Source organism: Penicillium malachiteum, assembly GCF_028827825.1.
Source record: "Penicillium malachiteum strain IBT 17515 chromosome Unknown utg000002l:1.0-8849297.0:1.0-8852440.0, whole genome shotgun sequence".
In the NCBI taxonomy this organism is placed as follows: Eukaryota; Fungi; Ascomycota; class Eurotiomycetes; order Eurotiales; family Aspergillaceae; genus Penicillium; species Penicillium malachiteum.
The window spans coordinates 3,945,605-3,970,843 of NW_026643095.1; the positions used below are offsets into that span (position 1 = coordinate 3,945,605).

Sequence of the window (25,239 nt, forward strand, 5' to 3'; positions counted from 1 at the left end):
ATCCATCAGCATGGTCACCCGCTTGAGCTGCAGTGTGAAGCAGCCAGTCGGGCACTCCAAGAAACAGAACCGCCCATTTGTTTCATGCCTTGTATTCTACCATTAGCATCATTACCCTTGCAAGCTCGACTAACTTAAAGCTCAACCCAAGCTTCAGTGCTGTCATGTAGCTCATGCTGGTTAGCATCCCATGAGGGATTTTGCTGCATGGGGTAGGAAGTGGCCTGCATCCCGTTGTGGTGAGGAGCCGGGCTTGCTGTAGCTGATCCGGGAGCTTGAGAAAGGTAGGCATGACCGTTCTGGTCCTCATCTCCCCAAACAGGGTAGGGGTTTGCCACAGGAGGGTATGCGTTGGGCATGTTCATTACTCCTTCGCTGTAGGCAAGCATTTGAGGGTCCAAGTTGCCTCCATCAACAGCGTGACCTGGCAAAGGGTGATGACCTTGTTGAGGCTGTAGCAGATCATGATGGCTGCTTCCAGGAAGCGCGGCAAGTCCAGTGGACATATCGTATTGAAGGTCTCCAGGTAAACTGGAACGAGGGTAGTGAACATCTTCCACTTGGGATCCCATGCCACCGTGCAAAGCACTAGGTTGGATGGTTGGAATGGTAGCTGCAGGGTAACTGTTCCAGTGAGTGTTGATGTAGCCGTTGGATTGCACAGAGTAGTTTAATGGAGTGTTTGCACGACTATGGTAGACTTCCAAGTCAAAGCTCTGAGACCGATCATGATGGTGGTATGGAGACGGGGATGTGTAGTCAACATCGCTCCATACAGGGCTGCCACGATCCAGGAGAGGCCCACTGACGACGGACATGGGAGGCGTCGTCGGGTCAGGTCGAGCTGCAACAGCTGGGCCTCTATTGGGCCGGAACTTGTATTCAGGGTGAGTGCGTTGATGGTTATCACGCTCAATCCGAGCAATATCGTTGTAGTAGGTCTTGACTTCATCCAATTCTATGCCCCAGCTCTTCGCAATGGCCGAGTTCACAATCTGGTAGTTCTTGTTTCCGAGAAGAGTCTTAGCACGATCAGAGTATGCAGATCGATACATCATGAAGGCGTTCATGGGACGCGCGATGCTTCGTCGGTCTTCGGCTTGGGCAATGCGTTCCTCAGAAGAGCGATGAGCCCATGCTTCCATATCCCTAACAGGGATATCAAGCATGTGAGCTGTTGTCTGACTCATTGGTGCATCAATTCGGATGTTGCTCAGGTTTGATCGAGTAGAACCTGCATTCTTCTTTGGGCGGCTTCGTCGCTCGCGAGGAGAGCGAGTGACACGTGCCCGTGGACTGCGGCGACTGGTTGCAGGAGACCATCTTGGAGAGGCTGATTCTGGTCGACTGGGATCATCATAGTTTGTGGCGGGAGGCGTATTCACTTGTTGACCAGGGATGGTCATCTGAGAGTTTCTCATGTCAGTCAAATAGTTCATCCAGGAATAGAAAAACAAGGAGGGGTAACAGAAGCACTTACTGGGTAGGAGGTAGGAATTGTTGCATGCCACCCACCTGGGGCAGCGGGCATGTTTGGTGCTGACTCATAGATCTAAGCAGTTTGATCAGCTTGAGATCCAAGTGGAGGTTGGAGGGGATATCGCGGAACTTACCATAGATGGCATTACAGAGTTTTGGGAAGCTCCCTCGTGTTGATGGTCGGCAGGTTCCATACTGATTGCAATATGGTGACTGACAGGACCATGCACTGGAACTGGCGGATAGTCTCCTGTTTGAAGAGATCGCTGAATAGTAACCTCGCTAGGAGGAGAAGGAGGAAACTCTGAATCCAGAGCCACAGAAGTAAAAAGAGGAGTCTCGGTCATTTTCTCGGTGAGAAGAAAGGTTGAGTATGAATTGGGACGAAAACCAAAGATGATGAACAGTCAAGGACGAGTCTTTCCAAGACTATAGAAAGCAAACCTGGAAAGATTCCAGAAGAAAATGCTTTCTAGAAGGAGGAAAGAAGAAGAAAGGCAAGGTGCGTAGTTGTCCGACCTTATGTCAAGCGAAATTGCATATGAAATGTCTCTCTTCAAAAGGAGGATGCTAGACACCGTCTTGCAGGAAAAGAAGTGGGTAAGACAAACAGCGGGATGTCTTCAATTGGATAGTGGGAACGAGGATGTCTTTGGTGAAGTGTCTAGACAAAGTTCAATGAGTAGAGAAAAAATAGAGTACTTGAAAAGAGAATGGTTTCCACTGGGGAATGTGCCTGAATAAATAAGTGGAGGTTGAAATGAAGAGTAGAGAGGGCAGTAGAAGTAGGTGAAGTATAGTAATGGAGACGAAGCTTGAGCATCACAATCCAATGGCGTTGGGTCTAGTTCGGACATTAGATTGTTTTTGGATTTATTTAATTATTATTTAATTATTTTATATTTAATATAATTAATATTTTTTGCCCTGAGAATATTTATAATTATGATTTTTATAAATATTTTATTTTATTTTTTAATAATAATAAATATTATTATATTTTATTCTCTTTCTTTTAGCGTGAACAGGGGATTTATTTTATTTTAATTATTTTACAGTTAAACAGTACCGTATACTATAAGGAGATATGACCATTTTCGTCCTTTATATCAAGATATTTTGATTTTATTTTTTAATTCTATTGGTTTGAAAATAACATCTAAATCGATCTTGGGGCCAATCCGTCGCAGATTGACAGGCTTTGTCCTGTAAAATGTCTGGCTTCTGCTTCTATCATTGGTCTGCCCTGTCTCCTCCCCCTTCTTTTTTTCATTTGTCTATTCTTTGATATTCTACTCCGTACATTTCTATGACCTGATCTGGATCAAGAGGCTCTCTGCATAGCCCACAACGGGCACACGGCCCGGAAGGACCTATCATTGCATTCTTGCTATTCTATATTCTGTTCTCTTTGTATTAAAGATGGGCAACAAGAGACAAAAAAAATAGAAACCATGGCAAGAAAGTGGAGAGACCAAACCAGAGGTTTCATGGAGAAAGATAGAATAGAATAAAATAAAATAAAAAATAAGAAAAAAAATAAGAAAAGAAAATAATTAGAAAAATCAGAAAAATAGATGAAAACTAGAATGTAGGAATTAGAATGAAATAAAATAATTATAATAATATGAATCGCTATTATTTCTCAATCCCTGCCACCTCGATGCGAACTGGCCATTGACAGGACAAGAACGGGCGCTAGGGGACCATGGACGCCTAGGAACCACCACTTGCCCAATATCCGGAGATGGAATAGACCAGATGGCAATTATACTAGTAAACAGAGATCGGGTATAGGGATTAAGGGTAAAAGGTCTAGGGAGTGTATCGTAGGGCAGTCAGGAAAAGCAAGCATCAATTCATGGAGCTATGTATCCACTTTGATGATTCAAATCTCCTAATTCAGTAGGGCAGAGGGCTTCATAAGATCTTTCATTCGTCGGGATACTCACGAACTGTTCGGCTGTCGCGTCACCTCCTAAGGCCGAAGGGCCGAGAGGGATTCAACCAATTTAGCATTAAGCCATGTCAGGCTAGAACTGCATCTGCATGACATTGTAAACGTCAAAATTTCCTAGAGCCACCGTATTACCACTAATGATATTTTTCGTCCCTGAGCGCTCTCTGGCGATCGGAGGCTCCACTCTCATGGTTCGCATGATAACGATCTGTCATTCTCCATGACTCGTTCTATAATTTGAATCCCCTCTCTTCTTTTTTTGCCCCGCGGGATATCTGCATTGGGTGGTAGACCCGAGCGCGGGGCAACGTTCTATTACAACATCAACCATGGTTGGAATCATAGAGGCGCAAAACAATCCCTTGAAATATATTCATAGTCTTTGAGACCTTGAGACCGTGCAATCCTTGTAATTTGAGGCGAGACGAGGCAACAGACGGCTTCGGCCGTAGGGTATAACAATAGAGGTCTCATGGAGAATAGTGCTCAGGTGGCACTTCGTAGTATGCAGCTGTCAGGATACGTCTGCCTTCTTTTTGCTCCAATGATACGAACTGTAATGGATAGTACTGCCCGTCTATCTCGGCTGTGCTGCCGTAATTAGTGGAGCCCCGGATGGGATCCTCCTGATCGACGCGAGGCCTGACAGGCTGAGAGTGGAGTCGGGACCGTGACCTCTTCTTGTCGTTGATCGGCTCTATCTAGAGGCGCCACTTTAAAATCATTGGAGTTCCATTGGCGTGGTTGATGAATCCGGCGGGCCTGGAGTGGTTGATTTCTCTGCACTTAATCATAGTAAGGAGTGTCCTCAACCGCTTCCAGTAATCAATCCCCGACCAGGCGCGCTTACTAGGAATATTTACGCTTCCTCCGAATCAAGCTTAGCTCAACCGCATCTTTTCCTTTCATGTCGAAGTAAGGTCCCCAATCAACAAGATCTACTACGACCCTGGTCCCTGTCCTCCGTATCATCCTGGAAATGCGGTGTGCATATTCACGGCTCGACAAACCTGAGTTCGAGATTCCCTGCAGGTCCCCAGCCCCCAAAACCCGAGAACTCTGCGCAGGAACTCCCTTCGACCACGTTTTTCCACGTTTCTTCGGTGATCATTGTGTGTGCCTCTTTGTCTTAAACCCCCAGTCAGGCGTTGTATTGCTCTTCTTTGGCCCAATAAATTTAATTATAACTATAGTTGGTGGCGGCGCAGTCTTCCAAGGTTGGACTCTTGCCATGTGGTCGAGAAACCTTACAGCTGAGTAGTTCGAGACTGTGACTCTCGAGCCTTAGGGCTCTAGAGCCATCTTGGTGGATTTCTTTTGTTCATGTTTCTAAGAATGCTTATTTTGATACATTTTAGATCAACTTATTCGCCAACACTTTGACACTTCGCTTGCAGAGTTATAGACATGGATATTGTCGTATACCTACACTTGAGGCCTTTCCCCTCTCTCATCCTCGGTGATCATTGGCGTGTCATTAAACTCGATGACTATCGATAACCATGGATTCAAGCTTTGCAGGATTTGGAATTCGGTGCCTGAACGCCTATATCGGTCAATATTAACCACTTAGATCTACACTTCGGAGGCTCAGACTTTGAACCAAAATGCAACATTTTCATCCCTGCATTGAATTTCCCCCAGCTGAGGAGATTGACAGCAAGGGTAATCCCTGCTCGAGCCTTCAATTCATCAGAAGCTGCCGAAAAACGGAAGAGAAAAAAACTCTTCTGCAAGGCCTATTTGGAATAATCACCCTGGTTTCAACACAATAAACCTGGTCATTCACTAATGCAGGCCCTACCAAGATTGAAACCTGGTCTTTGACCTGCTGACTTTGGCCAAAGCACAGATCTCCATAATATTGGATCTGGCGGTCTCACCCTCAGACAGGAACGGCTCTACTACTTGATCCGGCGAAGGTTCTAAAGGTATCTCCAAGGCGTTTCAAGATCTTTAATTATTTTCAAGTTGCCCGACGCTCCAAGACAACTATATTAATCCGATTCTCGGTGTTTCTATAGTTTGACCATAGATCGAGAGAGAGAGAGAGAAAGAGAAAGAGTTCCTCTTCACGGAGTATAATAAAGAATTGAGCACTACGGAATACGGATAACGGATTATGGACGGACGCTGGCGATGAGATCCTCCAACTTCGAATCCACAAGTGGAATCTTCCCGGACATCTCCACTCTCATTACTCCAGTTAATCGACTACTATTTTCATCACGGACACTAGTCAGGGCACAATATCGGTTACAATATGCTCCGATGGCGGACGGGGTACTCACACGATATTCAGTGAGAAATGGAAATGAAAAATACTTAGACCTGCCGATCATGCCCGAGTGGTACGTGGAGCACTAGTGAGATTCGCCATCGATCAGCATTGTCTATGGAGAACTCGTACACTAGGTGTATTCCACCTGATCACTAGGTATTCCGTACGGAATACTCCGTACAGAGTGGGAAACCATTGGTCATAATGATTTGAGATGCCATATCACGGTGAACATTTGAACATTGAGGAAAGTTCACATCTGTCGATGATCCGCTCGCCACATCCTATTCAGGTAGGGCTTGTACCCGTGAACCACATTTGGAGAAAGTTTACAGAGTGGCTGCCACGAGGGAAATGAGATCAACGAGTCTACTCAGCACGGGGCACTCAGATGTCTTTTCTCTTTTCTTGTCCAATCCTTGGTTCAACCCTTGAAGATTAACATTTGAAGTACTCCGTACTCGGCACATTCGGCCTAAAGAAAGGTTTAAATTTACCGAAATGCGAAGAGGTCCGAGATCATTTGAATAGTGTGGTACCATCCCACGCATTTTTACTAATTTTTTCTAATTGTCAAAATTTTGTTTAAACATTTTCGCATTTAACATTTTACATGTTACATGTTACTGCATTTTTACATAACTCGAGTTTTTTCAACGACTCCATGGACTTAAATGAGCTAATAGTTCAGGTAAAAAGGTAAAATACGACAAAGAAATTTTAATAAAAAAAAAAGAAAAGAAAAGAAAAATCATTTTGCGAAAAATCATAAAAAAATCATGGAAAATGCATGGGAATCCAGATGTCGGGAATAACATTGACTCATATGAGGGAAATAAATTATTTTGAACCATGATGATGGTATGCACCTGAACACTACACTTCTCGAAAACCAGGTTGCAGCACTGGAGAGTACACCGATGCTGTCACCAACACCAAACTTGCTTCACTATTGGTTCTAACATCTAACCGTTGGGTATCCTGATTGCATTTCAACTGCAGCTAGATTGCGCCTAGCGCGTACCTGCATTTCAAGTCGTCTGATTGCCCATGTTTTGCTTCAACATCGGTCCGCCCTACCTGATCTAGGCTGGTGGCACCGTTAGGAGGAGATGTGCATTCATTTTTAGGAGACTTGTGAGATGCGTCAACCTACAGCCCAAGAGGCGTCGGCAATGAGCGTCGATCATGATTTCGTTCTTTTCTTTTGCAACCTGACATTTTTATCTAGTGTACAAGGCCAAGATGGGAAACTGTAAACGTGGATTTTTGGACACCGCTACTACTATTGTGACCAGTATCATTCGGTCCAACACATACGCTTATGCATTCTAGATTCCAAGGAATGCACGTCGATGTATGCCCACGTGTGGACAAAGTTAGGTACTATGTAGTAGGTATGGAGTACAGGGTTGGCTAAATGGCACTTGTGTGGCATTCTCCTTTGGGTATCATTGTTTTTCGTCCTTTTGTTCCCTTTCTGTTCCACCCCTCGAACATCTTTTCTCCCCTGACATTAAATTAGAGATTATGGTTATCATTCTGAGGTCATGAATTTCTTAATCTCAAACAAAAATGATTCTTGTTGGAACATTTGAACTTAAATCAATGATCATCCTGATAATGTCTAGAAAACAGGAAAGGACTCTGAATCAACCCCTTGTCGTTTATCACCTTCTCGTTTATCACGGTTTATACGAAGCACTCCAGGTCTAGATACCAAAACCCGCTGATATATCAGATTATATATCACTATCTTGATGATAAATCCGAAATATCACATTCAAAATGTTTAACAATGATCCACATGTGGGAAGCAAGAACCAGTAAGGCAAAGACGGGGACCAGAAACCAATACTTCCCCGGATTATTACCAGCAAAGCATGCTAAATCTAGACAGGGAATGGGGCGGGGGATCTCTATTTCGTCCGAAAATAATAAAATATATCGGGGAAAATGCGTGTTCGTCATAGCGTCCCCAGTAGACTCCATCATTTCATATTAAGGGGAGGGGCTGAAGGCGCATACCATTTCAGTCATGTGCTTTACTAGTATCGGACTCGCCGATTTCCCAATCTCCTAAAAGCGAGATTTTGAGTAGATCAAGATTTGAGTTCCACTATACGGATCGTCGTGAACATTGAATCATGTCTGAATCTGGAATTTAACCCAAAAGAGGGAACTGGATTTCTCAAAAGGGGACATTCACGTTTCATGGGAAGTTGGGGATCTAGATTTGTACATGATCCCGTGGATCTAGAGATTCCTAATGTGATGGAAATCCTGCGATTATGCTGTGGCACTTCTACCTGTGTTACTATACTCTATTTCACCTAGTTCGATTCCAACTTCAGTATAGTTCAGCTATGCCGTCCCTGGCCCTGTCGGCCGAACTTATCCGAGCGGTACAACAGATTGTGGTTGATCCACTACGATCTTAGTGCATCTCTACGAAGTATTTACCATTTACCATTAATTTCGCGCCGGTTCAAATGTTTAGTGTGCTCGGTTAGGCGTGTTGATCCTTTTGTGTTTGTATAAACGCTGCACATGTGCTAAGTGGAACTGATCCAGGATGAAACAATAGACTTATCTACTACAATACTGAATACAACACTACAATACTGACCATTTGAATCAACCTTGGAAGATCATTCTGGATTCTTAATTAAGTAAGAGACAAGACAAGATTTGCAGATACGAGTACTCCATGTGGCGTGCGTCAAATGCAAATGCAAATGCACATGCAAATGCAAATGCAAATGCAAGACTACAATGTCCAAAATCCATAAATTTCATTAATTCATAAAATCCTAAATTCTTTAAATTAAATGAATGGGGAAAAAGAGCGTCAATCCAATTGTCCGTGCCAATTAGTGTCTGATTTAGTGTCTCGCTTCAAATGACAAATACTTCTACCACTTCTACCTAGTACCATATCTCTCTCTCCCGATTTTCCCCACTAGACTTATCCATTCCCCCATGGACCTGGAATTTAACTTGAGTCAAGTGCTTCGTACATTAGAAGAAATTGAACTCAGGCACAAAAATTCAGCCACTAAACACATGGAATACATAGGTACCCTTCCAAGGATTCAATATCAACCTTGGAATGTTGATCAGTTCCAGAATTTATCAGAATAATCAGATCATCAGATTCACCAGAGTCCGCAAGTACCAAGCTAAAGCTAAAATCTTCATATCAGAGTTAAGAGACGCGTTGAAATCTGGTTCCGCGGGAGTTTAGCAGATCGTGCCAATACTTCACTCCTGACAAATCCGTCGATGATTTTCTGGTTCGGCTTGACACGAGCGGACGGTCCAGATCACGGAAACTCCACTTCATGAGAGTAGAGTGGAGTGAGGGGGGTATTTCTATCATAGGAGATCGCCATGAAGTTGAACTTTACAAGATTGAAGAGTACTGGAGTAAGGATTGGATTTGTGTTTGGAAATATTGGGAATAGAATGATCATTACTTTGTACTGAGAGAACTTTTGTCTGAACTTGAATGGGATTAATGGACCTTGTTCATCTTTGCGACTCATTTAGACCCTAGCATGGTATGGTGACAACGTGTTAAATGACTCGTGGGGATAGACATCCCAGTACCAGCACGGAGTTCCCGTCAAATCTCGCTCTCGCTCCTTCTAGGCTCCTTCCATATACACTGACAGAAGAGTAGTAAACAGTATAATCCTCAGGCTCTAGACATATAGAATTAGGTTAACTTCAAGCCTCAATTCACGCGGCATTTTCCGATCTCTCCTTTCAGTAACTACTCATTCTAGACAGTTCCCCATCGCGGAGACCGAGGTACCGACCCCGAGCCACTACCCATGTCAACAAGCTCAAATGACGGCTGAGTGATCCAAAAGTCAATCCTAACACGTTTTTGATTGGTATAATCAACGGCAAATAGTTAACCGCGCTCTCACTATCCGACCCTCGGTGGAGTAAAGTCGGGTAACGGAGCATGAAGACACGGAATACCCTCTCGCATAAGATATCCACAGGGGTTGGTAGTCCAAATCCATTGGACTTGATGATCGTTTCTCTCATTTTCAGGAATGTGATAGCAGCCGCCCATCTCATCTGTGTCCAATCATAGAACCAGCAAGAGAGGATCCACGTTCCCGATCACGACGTCCCGAATGCGAGATTATCCATCTTCCTCTAAGCTGAGATGAATTCAAACTTAGCGTGCCACTTTTGGTATGGTCGACGGGGAACCGACGCAGGTATTCCGACAGTGGGGAATCTTTGACATGTCCATGTGCATCCCTAGTTTCCGGCTAGTATACTAGTAATCTAGAGAAGTGGGAATGATCTACTACTTGGTCCGTGAAGCCGGCTAATATTTCGTGCCCGTGCTCCTCAGTACTCCATACTCACAGTACGAGTACTCTTCCAAGGTTTCTACTGCCGTTTTAAGGGGGTATGTTGCGATCAGGATTTGCGAAACAATAAAACTAGTCCACGGATCTAACCCATAGACAGGATCCAGACTCCAGTGATGATCCGGAACAGATCTGCATTCTCCGCGTCACTGTATGGAGTATCCCATCTCCCCATCTCCTTAGTCTTGTTCCCCAAAATGAGAAAAATATTCAGGGATACAAAAATCACCATCTAGAAATTAGGCAAGGAATATGGAATTCCGAGGAACGATTCACCCCCTGTAGAACTGATGTATCAACAGGGAACCTTGGAATTAAGGGGGCGAGAACAGCTTGGACCAACTGCAGATCGCGCGCGTCTAGCTAGTGCCATCGCTTACGAGATGATATGTGGGAATATGTGGGTAAAGGAGACTGGAGTTAAATTTTAGCGTGTGCCATCGATCTTAGTACTTTTTAACCCCCCTAATCTTGGGTTGCACATGTGTGTACTCTACTCTTGCTTGTACAGGATGACATATTCACTTTATGCACCCTCATATTCTTAACATTTTTGATGTATCTTTTACTAAGTATCAGGTAGCCACTTCAAGTTGATAAGACAATCTCTCTATATCCACTTAGGTGGGGTTTAACCTACATGCATATGTAGTATTTCGCCCCCATACTTAGTACAGCTTGCCGTTGTCCCCTCCAGGGGATTAATATTCCTAGCTCAAGTTAGATACTCCACCTCATCACACTTAGTACTACTACGGAGTATGTACCTACTAAACTAGTGGATTTCAAGTCCCATCATCACCGTTAGGCCGTTAGGCTCTCCCGCTAAACATCAATGCTGCCCAGCCGTACTCCGAAGAGCCCCTCTTCAAGCACTGAGTTACAGTTGACCTGCTTAGTACAGTTAGATAAATCCACTGGTCGTGGAGATCTATCTGATCCAAGGATAATTCTTAGTATAAAATTTGAATCAGTCTAGGATTTATTTCAGTGCTCCGAGACTGCCGATGCGATGCGTAAGTAGATTCCGCCTGAACACTGGAGTAAATTATTCGGGGGCGGAAAAAAAAATTAAAGGAAAGACAGCTAGCTATGACGAATGCTTGAGTTGCACAGTCACTGCGCCCATGCAAAAAGCCGGAATGGGTCAAATTGGTTTCAGGGTTGGTTGCATGATGCAACTAGCGGTGATGCGTGTGTGCTAGTGGTGATGTAACGAAGCGGCGGGCAGAGCGGCAAATCAATCTGCTTGTAAATGACTCTCCCTAGTATTGAAGTAGTTGAAAATATTAAAGTAATATTCATGTTGATATGTAGGTATATTCAAATAGAATGAAAGACTGCACATGTGTTTGTTACTGTACTAGTATTGATGTAGGATGCGTTTTTGCTACTAGCCCTGAAGTACATAGTAGGGAGTATACAACTTAGAACTTGAAATATACTACAACATTTGAAGTAGTATACGCCTGAGTCAAGGTCACGGTCAAACTGGAAGTTGGGATTGATCGATACTACTACTTCCAAGGTTAGTATATTACTCTGATAACATTGAATGATTTGAAATTGAACATGAAATTGAATTGTATCAAATAATCTTGAAGTTTTCTATCCATTACAATCAATACATCCCACCTGGGCAGTCTCCAACCAGGAACATAAATCAAACGCCATCTCATGGCCCTCTTAAACTCCCAGATCCCAACCATCTTAATGCACGTAGAGACAAAGATAAAAAATCAGAAAAGACAAATAAGGCACTGACGCCAACGTCAACATGATATCAAAACTCGGTATGCTCCCTGAATAACAAAGAACTTGAAGCCAATTGTCTTGGCGAGGCTGTCCTATCCAACAACCACCAGCTACAATCACTGACTGAAAATGAGATTCACATTTTCAAGAGGTGAGGTTGGAAAATAAATCCGGACAGGGTCTATCAGATCCACCCTAAATGTTCAAGTCCGGCAATGGATAAAGACTCCGTCTCGCAACCGCTCTTGTCGGATCGGGATGGGATCGATCGAAGAGCCAATTTGAACGTCCGGACAGGAAAGATCGAAGCAGAACCACGAAAAGGGGAATTGCCAAAATCTCCAATGCTTAAATTAACCTCGTATGGCCAGTGCGACGTATTTGATATGAGCTAGACCCTTAAGAGAATAAAAATGTGATGGGCCACTCAAAAAGCATGTAAATGCTTTTTAGTACAGAGTACTCACGACCTCACTGTCGTGAAACATCAACGCCTCGTTGAGGTGATGGGACGGGCTCAGGGTACTGCTGTGTGGCTGCAGGACCTAGAGGAGGAATGCGATTCAGGGATGGAGAGGACATTAAATGACCCTGGCCGTGGGCTGAGTACCCGTGATTTTGAAGTATGGAAGCATTCTCACGAGCACGGCGCTCTTCTTGCTCAGGGGTCATGCATTTGACGGGAGGAGGAATTGGCGCGTCTGGTGAACTACGGCCCATGAGTTTTGGGCTTGGTTCTAGTCTGCGAATCGGGGGCAGGACTGGTGCACCGGCCATGCCATTTCCAGAGGTCATCGGGCGAGGAGATTGTTTTGTAGGGCTGATTCCCGACATGCTCATGCCGTGCGAACTGTGCGGAGGAGAGGAGTGGTTGCCGTTAGGGGTTGCGGCGGCGGAGAAGGATGGGTAGTTGCTAGACATAGCGGGCGGAGCGCCATGGCCAGACTGAGGGCGAGGAGTAGTGTAGCTTTCATATGATGACCAATGTCCTGATCCATTTGCCGCGTGGGCTGCGTGCGGGAATCCTGCCAGAGGGCCAACGTCGCGGTTGCCCTGTGTAGGTGACATGGATGGTTGGTTTTGAGTAGGAGAACGCCCGGAGTGGGATGAAGGAGGTCGCACGGCATTCAAAGCCCCGATGGGAGGTAGCTGTGGTCCCGGCTGCATGGGATGTTGCATGGGCTGCAAGATGTGCGCAGACCCAAGTTGTGCGTGGTGGCCGAGGGAGGGATAGATAGCGCCATTCTTTGGAGGTGAGAAAGGAGGTCGAGGAGGGCTGGAGGATGGAAGAGGCGTGTGATTTGTCGGGTGAGGACGACGTTCAGGAGATGAAGGGACGTAGAATTGGCCTTGGGAGGTAAGCGATGGGAGATGAGGTTGAGGAGCAGGCGCGGGGTTTTGCGTAGGTTGACGAGGGGAAGCATTTTGCACGTTGGACAGAGCAACGTGGGTCTTCTTCACGGGGGATGATGGTCCTGTCTCATCATCTTCCACCTTGCGCTTCTTGGCCGTGGGGGGTGTGGATTGGGGAGAAGCAGAAGAGCTGACGCGGAACTTGAGAGGTGGGATCTTTGGCCGATTGGCTTCCTCCTGCTTGCGCTTGCAGTCGCGGCAGATAAAGTGGAAATCGTCCTTCTCAGCATCCTCCTTGGCGATTCCAAGACAACTACTATGTTGCCAGACATTGCACTTCTCACATGCAACACTGTGGCTACCATCATCGATATTTTCACCGTAAGTGCCACAGCCAGAGCAGTCGAAGACCCATTGATCCTCTTGGGTCAAATCCGCCAGGGTCTTTTGAGACTTTTCCAGCTCGGCCTTAAGGTGTCGTGCGGAGACCCGGCCTTCGCCGCGTTCCAGCTTCGCTTGCTCTTCGGCAATTCGTTCAAGTTCTGCTTCGTGCAGGAGACGCTTTTGCTCGCGATCCCGAGTACGCTGTTCACGGGTCATCATACGTGACTGGCGCTCTTGATCGAGCTGCTTCTGTCGGGCCTGTTCTCGTCGAGCCTCTACGAGGTCGGCTTCACGCTTGCGGGCAGCTTCAACAGCTTCCTTCTCAACACGCTCACGCTCCTCCTTTTGAGCAAGTCGGCTGGATCGCTTAGCGCCAGCGAGTAGTTGCATGTTCTGTAGTTCTTTCTCACGCTTAATGCGCTTGCGCTGTTGCGCTTCTTCGACCTTCTCCAGTAGTGGAATGACATGCTCTTCAATCCGATCGCGTAAGTATTGCTCGTCCGCATCCTTGCTCTTATGAATAGTTTCCAAAAAGGCTTGGTATTCTGGAAGAGTAACAGCGATGCATTCCCACTTGTACTGGTCCTCACCGGAGTCACCGTTGGCCGCATCAGTCTTGTTCTCATCATCGTCGTGTTCCTCAGCAGCGAGGCCTGACACGCGCCTCGAGGCTCGGGATGCACGCGACGAACGGCTCTTCGGCTTCTTCTTCGGGCGTGGAGGTGGGGGAATAGCAGGCTCGGTACGGCGGTAGAGACGATTATCATCCAGGACGTAGTACGATCGACCTTCTCGGTCATATCCAAACTCTTCAATGCGCTGGTATAGAGTTAGCAAATAGAACCAGTTTGTCTCATTGGTACGAACAAAGCGCATAACTAACCCATTGAAGCTGCTCCGTTTCTTTCTTCTCGGGCATTTTATCGCGAATGCGATCGACGTTCCAGAAAGTCCATACGGACAGCTGGTGAAGAACACGAAGCTTTGTAAAGACATCGAAATGAAGGAACTTTAGAGGTTCCTCGTCATATCCAAATGGGTTGGTAAGATGCGGCGCCTTAGCATTGTACTGTCGACGAGTGTACTCATCGAAATTCTCGAATCTATAACCCACGACCCAGTTAGCGCCAGTCCAATGATGATAAAGAAAGGAGAAATCGAGCATAACATACGTGAGACCTCGATGCGATGAAATCCATTTCAGCATACACAATCCAATCTCCAACAACTTATGCGAAGGCTCAGGCTTAAGACATTCATCTTCGAGATCCTAGACAGCAAAGAAGAAGTTTAGTCAGTGACATGGTCCGGTGGCGTATAGGACGATAAATGACACAGCAAAGCGCGCCGGAGAAACCGGCTGTACGCGACAAACGTGGAAAAACGCGCTCGTCGCAACCAGAACACGCTTCACAGACTCACTAACCTCGATCTCAAACTCCTCGTCAATCTTCATCACTTTTCCGAACATGGCAATGTATTGCATAAGTGAGGCAAATTCCCAGCTGTTACGAATTTGCTGCAGTAAACCAGGTGCTTCGGGGGTTTCATGTTTGGCGACAGCGACAGCTTCAGAGCGGCTACGTTTTCGCGATCCCATTGCGGCGGGACGGAGGCCCGTGAAGGCCGGGATATGGTGGTAGGGAGGTTACGTCGAGAGGGGGGGGAGTCAAGGTATTGCGGCGGGGCTCGAGTAGATGATCACAGATAACTCGTTTTTTTTATTTGAAACGATGATTGAAATCAGCGCGGCTGCGCTGGAGTTGTTGGAGGAAATGAGGTCTTCCCTTTTTTTTACCTTTCGTGTTCAAGAGGCGACGAGATGATCTCAGTAAAGGGCGCGTCGGGACGGGTAGATCACGTGCGGGTCGTCGTTTGAAGACTCTTAACAGAAAAGTGTAAGGGACACTCGAAAGAATTGGTCAAAAAGTGGATAAAATTGATATTTGAGAAAAGATGTGAGGGTTTTTTTGGTTGATATTACGAGGTTGGTGAAAGGGAGAAAGTTAGAGGAAGATCAAGTGGGCTGTCACATCCCAATACTGTCAACTGGTCATTCACTGCTAATAGCCATATTCCAAGCAACCTTGGATATTCATGTATAAGATCTTAATTTTCACTACTGACACCATGTATTAAGGCATCATCCTGGTTACAGTCTGCATATATTCGCCGGTTTGAAGAATCTAGCACGAGTCAATTAGATCAAAAAGTACATTCTTTTCAGCACATGTACACAGGAATAATCGAAAGAGCAAGCATAGAAGAGATATAAGAGGCAAATAAAACAAAGTGAATGGAAAACAGGACGAATATAAATCAACGACTGGATCATGGTATCTCTGGCTCGAAGAAGGTCTATCTCATAGAGCAATAGGGGAAGCGGATCAGTAATAAATGCACACAAAATTGACAGCGCCAACCAGAAACACACACCACCCGACTGTGAGCGCCACAAATTAAGAAGAAGCGGAAGGGCAGAGATGGGGGAGAAACGAAGATGCAATAGAAATGGCAGGGAAGAACAGAAAAGAGGAAAAAATGAAATAAACAAAAAAAGGACATATGAATACATTAGTCCCCTCCCATCGACAAGAAAATCACCGAAGCCCGGAAACTGTCCCATGAATGTTGTAATAAAAAGAGTAAACCTGACTGAAGGGGAAAGCAGATTGATAAAGTGTCCATAATCACCATGGTCATTATGGTGATCGTTGACACCTCTCTCGTACTTGACCCAGAACTTTTGCGCCTTGTGACCGATACTCGCCAGAAACCTGTCCCATGCATATCATAAGGTGGTGTAAGACAATAAATAAAAAACATCCCGCGATGAAACAAATGCGTTTTCGTATGTTATTACATGGCCGCCGGGGCTCCTTCAGAGACGTTGTCTGAGAGGTTGATCAGAAGCTGAGCCAGACAGCGCTTGGTGGCTGCGTCGTCGCGCAGAACTGAGGAAAAGGTGGCATCTCGCAGAGGCTCTGGCAGACATTGTCGCAAAGCCTCGCGAGCCCGACTGTTATCACTCAGGCTGTAATTAAAATGTTAGGGCCTGCAAGGATTTTCTTTGAAGAGCATAAGAGGTTGGTACTTACCGAAGGAAGCAGCGGACAACATGCTTCAGTAGTCGCACTGTTTGCTGATCCACCAGCTGGCCGACCATATTACTGAGCACGGTACCAACAGCATAGAAACGCTCATAGGTCGCACAGATATATGCCAAGCCAATGTCATCCAACAAGATCTTCTGGACAATGAAGATGGCAACGGTCTTGCTCAGTTCGGATCCAGTCTCCATGATACGGAGGCACAGAGGGATGATCTCGGTAGTTAATAAGAAGTTGATAACGTCTGAGGAGTCATTCTTCACCAGGGCTCCGATAACTCCGAGAGATGTGAGACGAAGGTACTCGAACGGGCGGGACTTCGAGGTAGTGTTGAGGAATGGGTAAAGGAACAGGGGGATGTGGGCTATGTGACAGAGATTCATCGGTCAGCATGGTAATCTGCAGGAAAAGTCACATTGTCACTGCTTACCATTCAAGAACAGAGTGCGCGTTTCATTGTGGGATGCGACACACTGCAAGAGCGCCAGCGCATTGCAGACTCGATTTGAAGCCGCGGCAGTCAACTGCGAAGGGTTCAGAAGAGGATAAACCGAGATGATTTCCTGAAGCAAGGCTGTCATCACACCTGCACGTTGCCGACAGTTAGTTCCCGGTCGGGTAAAAGCCCCACGATTGCTGCGATGGGGTCATACCGAATGAGTGCCAGATCACAAGCGCCAACTCAGGAACCTGCTCTCTCTTCTTGCTCAGTTCCATAAGCGCTGTTTCCCTGCGGGCAGGGTCCAAGAGCTCTGCCACCCAAATGAAGACCTTGCGATTCTCCTCACTGATGCCGCCGTCCATGACGGAGACTGCATTAGCCAGACCCTCTCCACCCATACCGCTGACAGCTCCAGCACCCTGACCAGGATTTGCTGCACCATTGCCGTTCATAGCCAAGCGACCATAGTGCTGCTGCTGCGCAGCGGCTGCAGCGGCTTGAACCTGAGCGTGCTGTTGGGCGACCAAGGAGGCATGCTGCTGCTGGTGTTGCTGGTGCGGCTGAGCCTGATGGTGCTGTTGCTGCTGTTGCTGATGCTGCAACCAGGCAGGATCAGCTTGTGGGTACTGATGCTGATGGGAAAAGACGTGTTGGCTCTGCGCTTGTAGCATGGCGGGTGATGACTCGTCCTCTATCGGGGATTTCGTAATGCTCCGAAGGATCCTTGCTCAGGAACGTGATAAAAGACTAGGGAAAGTCTGGAAAGGGGTATAGAATCAATAAATAGTAAATGTCAGCAAAAGACACTCAAGGTGAGAGTCATTGATGAAGGAAGAAACCGGGGCCAAAGGGACTGCCTGAGAAGAGAGGGAGAAAGAGAAGTTCGGGTCGGGAAGGCGGGGAGCAGAATGAGTTCCACTTAGGAACTTGGGTTTTGTGTGTGCCCTTGTCACACCTACACACTAACGGAAACTTCCAGATAATATTAGAGAATAATATTTGTGTTAGATGCAAATGAGCAAATAATTGTAGTGTTTGATTTGAATTCTTGAGTGTCAACTGCAGAACTTTTGCATTGTGCCGCAGATATCCTGGGTTATCCTGGCGAACAGAGCATATTGTCCCTGCAAGACTGGCCCCATTCTGAAACCCTTCTACCCCAGATGTAATCTACCTTATGTTCAACCATATGAAAGCATTTGAGTGTTCTAGAGCTGCCTAGTTAACAGTATGGAGATTCTCATGAGTATTCTATGCACAATTTGGTTCAGAAACGGGCTTCATTCATTATTTTCCCATGCATCTGTTCGCATATCTCGTATGTACATTCAATATGGTCCAAATCAAAATCAGAATCAAATTCAAAATCAATCCTCCAAAAGAGGAAAAAGCTCATATCAACATATCAACATTGAGGCGTCATAAAAACATTGGGTAAGTCGTAATGGTACATAAATCATAGGCAAAACCGGCGCCGTGAATGCATAATAATCAGTCAATCGAATGATTTGGAGTCAAGGAAGAGCGAGAAATAGAGCAAAATACTAGGCAGCTCAAGGTAAGACTGAGCTTTTGTCCTAGGCTCAGTCAATCATTAACGTCGTGAACGTGTGCGAGATCGTCGTGACCGCCGTGTATCTCGGGTTCGTCTTCCAGAGCTATCACTGCCTATGAGACTGTTAGTATATAATCCTTTAGAAACATTGAAATGTCAGGGTAAAACTTACTTCGGGTGTAGTCTGAGTAGTAATAGTATGAGCTTGGGTAAGTGTTGTCGGTTCTGTCATCGCTATGGTCCCGGTCTTTGTGTCGTCTCAGGCCCAGGCACAGCGCCAAAGCCCCCAGAATAATGGCAAGAGTACCCCAGCCACTCCACTTCGAATTCTTCTCACTGACTTCGCTCGCTGCTGGTCGAGTGCCGAACCAAGTGCGACCACCTTGAGGACGAGGTCGACTTCCATGCGAATGGTGTGAGTAGCGTTCCTCGATAATCGTTTCCTGCTTCTTCTTGCGTCGGCCCATACCCAGTGCGGCAAGCAGACCATCCAGAGCTTCTTTGAAGCAGATGCAGGCACACAGAAGTAACAGCAGAGCAACTCCTGCAATTGTTCCGATCACAATTCCTGCAATTGCACCACCACTAAGCCCGCCTCCATTGCTTGATTTGGCTCCGATCAGCTGTGATCCATCGGTGCTTACTGGCGCAATGTATCCTTCCGTTGTAGTGACTGATGCTGTCGCAGTTGTCCAGCCACTGCTTGTGCCTCGTGCAGCGGGTGTGCCTGTAACTGCAGCAGAAGAACTCTCAGCAACACATTGACCATCCACACACTCCTCTGCGGCGCCACAACATTTGGTTCCACACGTGGATTCGCCTAGCTCAGAGCTGCAGAATGCTGTGGTCATAGCAGCAGTGGCAGTAGCAGTAATATGGGAGCTCCAGACTGTAGTGATGGTGGATGTATCGGTTTCTGTTAGGGTGTAGGTCGATGTGTAGTACTCCCATCCACTGGAATCGGTACATTCTGCTATGTCCGCACTGTTTGTGTAGCAGACTTCACTTGCGGCACAGCAATACTGGCTCTCCACACCACAAGGATTATCGCATCGTTTTTCGAGTGCCCTTCCCTCCAGCTCCTGTAACAGTGATAGTGGCCATGCGACCGCGGCTTTGGCGGAGGGTAGCAACAGGAAGAGCGCGGCGAACGCTGGAATGATTGACGATCGCATTATGAATTCAACAGAACCTTGTCAGTCTGAAGTGTTTGGGAATGCTGTCCCAACCAGGAGAAATTCGAGGAATGTTCTTTTTGTTGTTGGATCTGCTTGTGTTTATCGGAATTGGTCAGAGTGTGGGGGGGTTGTACACTCTCGAGGATCATGGATCCTAGACCACCGCTGAGTCTTCAGACGAAACAGAATGGAATGTGGATTTTAGTGTTTTTGGAGACAGAGAAAGAGAGAGGAAGAATGAGGGGAAGAGGGGGGGATGTCTAAGAAAGAAAGGAAAAGACGAGTGCTGTTGTACTATTCCCAGCCTCCGAGTCATATACCCAACCTCCCTATTTTCACCGAACCCAACCTTGGAATATTGATTATTTTATGGGAGGCTGGGTTTCAGATTGAATTATTTTTTAGTCGTACTTTGTCTTTTCTTTCTTTTATTTTATATATTTATTTAATTCATTGTTCCCTTTGTCTTGGAATTGTGCAGGCCAATTTAAATTCCCAACCCCGCGTGGCAGTGATCAGATCCCGCTGTCATGTTGATCCGCCGCAGGTACACCACGAATCTTATAATGATTATCTTTTAGGATAATATTTTTAATCTTATATAAATCCCTATTATATCTTAATTTGGAATTAGAATACTATTGAATGCTCGAAGTCAGATCCCAGGTTGTCATATTTGGATCCATGCAAAATTACGGTGTACATGCACTATGATGCCCAATCGCTTCCAAGACCCAGAATTCCAGTGGCTGTATTTCTAATTTGTGCATCCCACATGCAGTGATCAATTTATGATTGATAATTCCTGAGATATGCACGGGGGAAGGACAGCAATGCAGTTCCTAGCAGGAAATAGCTGTTTCCTAGGTATACGAGGCTCTTAACGGAATATTCTGAAGTCTCAGTGTTTCTACTAGCACTCGAGTACAAGGGTCAAAGCTGAGTGCTTCCATGATGTCACCTGGTATGGGCATGAATATTATTTACAAATATGAGAACTTCAATTCAGATTGAAAACTTGAACTAAAACTTGAGCCTTTATTTAGTTCAATGATGTTCAACTTTAAGCTGAAACTTGATGCGCACATGCAATCTTCCAACTTCAAGGTTCTAGATATGGTTCTCGAGTGTCTATGAGTACATCCATAGTACAGTAAATTCAAGTGAACATCGCTCCACATGTGCATGGACTTGGAACCTTCAAGTTGAGGAATTCAATTTTGTGGTCTATGTGAACTAAAGGACTCGGAATCATTCAAGTTATTAGCACTTGAGAGTAGCCTGGACGATCAATTGATATATTTTAGTAGCTCTCTACTACATAGACCGCACTGGCACATGCAGAACATTTGAACTTGAAGTACATACTAGTAGTACAGTGATGAAATCCAAGGATCCGTATTATACCAGTTGACAATATACTACTTACCAGTGGGGTATTAAAATTAGAAACAATAGAGCCACCAAATTTGTCGAAGAGGACTCTAAGAGTGATTTCCAGGTGGTGTTGAGAACTTGAAGTCTAGATGCGTTGGTACAACATCCAGATGCTCTTGCTCTTAGACCACACACTCTACCATCAACCTCTCACCAAACTTCCAGCCCTCACAACTTGGATCCATCTCATTCAGATCGTCTTCTTTTCAAAAAAAAAAAAGTCTCATATACCCTTACCCAGTTCTGTATCTTTCTGTTCAGGATTCCTCATACTTCAAGCTACCGCCGATCCCCCCCACTCTGACTAAGGCTCTTGGCGCGTAATGGATCCTCAAGAGCGCGTCGGGTCTTCCCACCATGACCCAGAACGTGTCGCGAAAATGTACGGCGAACTAGGGAATAAACTGGTACGTATGGCACAGAATAATGACAATGAGATAAACCTCTACCAGTCATTCTACCACCACATCTCTCCTCTCCACAATCACTCTCCTACTCTCAAACTAAACCCTACCATCTCAATCTAACTCAATTTCCACCAGGTCCAACATGCCAAACGCACTCAAGCACTCACCCACCTACCCCCATACCAGACAGAGATTGTCCGTGCTGTAACCCGTGAAGTTCGTGATCTGGAGCGCGACACAACCCGCCTCTTAAACCCCTTTGAAGGCTCCTTCAACCCTTCCGCGGATCCAGCGACAGCATGTACCCTCCTGGTGGATCATCTCTGCATGCGTCGGAATAAGCGCTGCCTCCTCGCATACCACCGCGTGCGTACTGAGAAACTCGAGGATTTATGTTGGATGGGTGTGGATGTGCTAGAGCAGCAGCAGCCGAGCGAGGGGTCCGAAGAGCGAGGACTCCCGCAGGCGGTTGGGGGTCACAGTTCGCTCAGCCCGGAGGAGGAAGAGTACTTCCGATTATATGGAGATATGCTTGCGGCTTATAAGGGGCAGTGGACAGATATTGATCTCACGGGGACGTTAGAGCCTCCTAAGGATTTGTTTATTGATGTGCGGGTGCTGAAGGATGCGGGGGAGATTCAGACGGAGTATGGGTAAGTGGATTATATCTCCCTCTTCCTTGTGATCGTTTGTATCGTTGTGTCTATATGGATTTCTTTTATTGAAGAGGGTGGGTTTGCTGATTCCTGGCATAGCGTGATCAATTTGACCAAAAACAGCCAGCTCTATGTTCGACAGGGAGATGTTGAACGGTTGATTGCGCAGGGCTTCCTGGAACGGCTGAATTGATTACTGGAGAGATAGCTGTATTTTGGATGGGCGATCTGGAGTTTTGTGTACTTTTGAGATACCCCAGCTTGTCCATTGGATGGGCCTATAACGAATTTGTTCGGATATCTAAGCATTTCGCCGTAGTGGTCATACGGTGAACATTTTCTCTTTTTAGAACCCTCTCCTTTTTTAGATTCTTGGTTCTTTTGACTTTCTGCTTTGGATCTAAACTAATAATAGGTGATAGAGGAGGTGCCCAGATCATGATGGTCCCGGGCTCAGGTCCATATGTACACCGCAAGATCATATCCTCCTTTCATTACCAGCTCAACATTGCAGTCTCCTTCCCCATACCCACCCAAAGATTCATAATGGAGGAAGAGCACAAGGTGCTCGAGTACCGTCTTCGGATATGGAAGATCGCTATATGGTAAAATCGCCTTTCAAATCTTCATTCTCTTATTGTGGACCCTGGTGGAGATTCACACCTCTCACTAGCACTATAGTGATCAATCGAATGCTGGTTCCCTCAAATATGCACAGGATCGATGCCCAGGTGAATTGATATAGAGATTATACAATATAATCACTGGCAGCTGAATTAAATCAAATCTACCACCACATCTGGGTGAGAGAGACACTTATTCACACCAGCCGGAGTCTCCTGTCCACTGGCAGGTGGCCCGGGGTGAAGGTGAAGCACGATAACATTGAAGACCTTGAGACTAGTATGTGGAACTATCAGGGAAACCAAGCGTTGGCAACTATTTCAGCACCACTACTACTACTACTACTACTACTACTACTACTACTACTACTACTACTACTACTACTACTACTACTACTACTACTACTATTACAACTGGTAGTATAGACATCTGGAGTGGCTTGCAGATTCTCATTGAGAGCATGATTTCGATCATGATGGTGTATATCTCCATTCGCAGCTAATTCAGTACAAAATTCCAAAAAAAACTCAATTTAACACAAAAAAATCAATCAGTTGATCCATGCCAGTGTCAAGGAAACTCCGAGTCTCCCTCCCCAATTTCATAACCACAACGAGTACATCCTATCTTCTTCGCCACCACACAATCTTTCCAAGTCTTTATTGCCCTGTCCATGCTGCCTAGTCTCCTGACAGCGCTTCCAGGGTTCAAGTTCGTCTCTTCCTCAAAATGACCCCATCATCTTCGATTCCCAAGGCCATCTCTCTTCTCAACTATCATCGCGTGTTCTGAATTTGAGACCTTAATAAGGCCCACGAAGCAGAGCTTGCGATTCCAGATGTCCAAAATATACTGGTTGCACTCCGTTCTCCTCACACCACTCATTCAGAGCCCGAACCACAAACGCCAAGAGAAGACGACAATAGTTCATGCGGTCTGGGGCAACAGATTTGGACTTTCTGAAGAATAACCCATAGGCATTATGAATTTTCCTGGTGAAGTCGAAAATGAACATGGCCATCCAATCAAATATTGCCACATGTCGGCACCCCTCGCCATACTTTGCGGCTTGTTTAGAAAGCCATAGAGCATTGTTCGACAACCATGTAGCGCCTGTTTTTTCGAATCTCGCACCATTGTCAACCTTTTTCTTATACTCCGCAGGTGTATCTGCGGCGGCCTGCATGAAATCCTTTTCATGAATCACATGGGTTGCTTGCATTTCAAGGACAGCAAGATGTTCAAGTTTCTCTGGCCCTCTATTACCTGTCGATGTTTTGTATATGCTCCATACAATGTCGTATCGACTGCTGATGCCTTCGATTTTCTCTGATGCGCACAAGATTTTGTAGCCCGGTGGAACCAGTGGTTGCAGGGCAATATTGACCAGGTGAAATGTTGCAAGATAGAGAGTCGCAGGACATCTGCTTCTCCTGTCAGGGAATGGCCATTCTCCAAAGCTGGCATAGCGGCGCCTAGTGTAGATCTCTGACGAGCCCCAGAACGATGAAGGGCATCGGTAGCGATTTGCCAATATTCTTCGCTTTGGAGCTTCGTGTACGCTGGAGGAGCATCTGTGTCTACTGTTGACTTGGCACTACTTGGAGGCATCTCGCGATACTCCTTTTTGAAGGTGATTTCAATATCCGGTTCGCCAGGCAATTTGGCATCGAAAGATTCCGCAATTGTGACGGTTTGAGGTCTGGGCATGTTGAAGGGCTCAAGTTGATGTTCAAACAGAGAAATTTGGATGTAGACAGGAAATCAGAATGGAATAGATAGCACTGGTACCGAGTATGAGACTGAGAACTTGAAGGGCAAAGTACACGAGCTTTATAGTAGTCTACGGAGCCCGTGCCCAGGACATTCCCTGAAGACATAACCTTGGAAGTAACCTAGGAATCTGACTCTCATACGCGCCTTCTCTTGATGTTGTCTCCCAATAGAAATTAAACGTGAATTGTTTAATAAAAATGATAGAATTAGTACGAATATCAGCGCCAAATTATTGATGCTAGAGCATCTGAGCGTAGAGGAGGCGTATTGATCCACAAGGATGGAACACTGGCAGCTTAGGAGTAAACAAACAAAGAATCAGATAAAAACCTCAAATATTTTCCAACCCTCCAAATTCATTATAGGTTAATGTGGCACAGCGCATAACTGTACAGAGACTCAAGTGACTATCATTTGAAAAGAACGAGTGGGAAGCGCGAAT

At 45.8% G+C, this 25,239-nt stretch overlaps 6 protein-coding genes across 6 annotated transcripts; 1 reads left to right on the plus strand and 5 right to left on the minus strand.

Moving 5' to 3' along the window:
• Window positions 1-134: 134 nt before the first annotated feature.
• On the minus strand, window positions 135-1,826 carry N7483_004527 (HMG-box domain-containing protein; the record flags this gene model as incomplete). Its single annotated transcript, XM_057087964.1, has 3 exons — window positions 135-1,406; window positions 1,481-1,543; window positions 1,614-1,826. 3 exons carry the CDS (start codon window positions 1,824-1,826, stop codon window positions 135-137), a joined length of 1,548 nt encoding a protein of 515 aa, XP_056947793.1.
• Window positions 1,827-12,346: 10,520 nt separating this feature from the next.
• On the minus strand, window positions 12,347-15,212 carry N7483_004528 (putative PHD finger domain protein; the record flags this gene model as incomplete). Its single annotated transcript, XM_057087965.1, has 4 exons — window positions 12,347-14,431; window positions 14,496-14,715; window positions 14,785-14,882; window positions 15,039-15,212. The coding sequence occupies 4 exons, from the start codon at window positions 15,210-15,212 to the stop codon at window positions 12,347-12,349; spliced, it is 2,577 nt and encodes an 858-aa protein (XP_056947794.1).
• Window positions 15,213-16,471: 1,259 nt separating this feature from the next.
• N7483_004529 (Rcd1-like cell differentiation family protein) lies at window positions 16,472-17,835 on the minus strand (the record flags this gene model as incomplete). Its single annotated transcript, XM_057087966.1, has 4 exons — window positions 16,472-16,646; window positions 16,711-17,086; window positions 17,153-17,308; window positions 17,376-17,835. The coding sequence occupies 4 exons, from the start codon at window positions 17,833-17,835 to the stop codon at window positions 16,472-16,474; spliced, it is 1,167 nt and encodes a 388-aa protein (XP_056947795.1).
• Window positions 17,836-18,751: 916 nt separating this feature from the next.
• On the minus strand, window positions 18,752-19,894 carry N7483_004530 (uncharacterized protein; the record flags this gene model as incomplete). The annotated part of the gene is made up of 2 exons (XM_057087967.1): window positions 18,752-18,828; window positions 18,892-19,894. 2 exons carry the CDS (start codon window positions 19,892-19,894, stop codon window positions 18,752-18,754), a joined length of 1,080 nt encoding a protein of 359 aa, XP_056947796.1.
• Window positions 19,895-21,657: 1,763 nt separating this feature from the next.
• On the plus strand, window positions 21,658-22,590 carry N7483_004531 (DNA replication protein PSF1; the record flags this gene model as incomplete). Its single annotated transcript, XM_057087968.1, has 3 exons — window positions 21,658-21,741; window positions 21,877-22,394; window positions 22,497-22,590. The coding sequence occupies 3 exons, from the start codon at window positions 21,658-21,660 to the stop codon at window positions 22,588-22,590; spliced, it is 696 nt and encodes a 231-aa protein (XP_056947797.1).
• A 1,233-nt stretch (window positions 22,591-23,823) lies between these two features.
• Window positions 23,824-24,731, minus strand: N7483_004532 (uncharacterized protein; the record flags this gene model as incomplete). The annotated part of the gene is made up of 2 exons (XM_057087969.1): window positions 23,824-24,278; window positions 24,362-24,731. 2 exons carry the CDS (start codon window positions 24,729-24,731, stop codon window positions 23,824-23,826), a joined length of 825 nt encoding a protein of 274 aa, XP_056947798.1.
• Window positions 24,732-25,239: the final 508 nt, after the last annotated feature.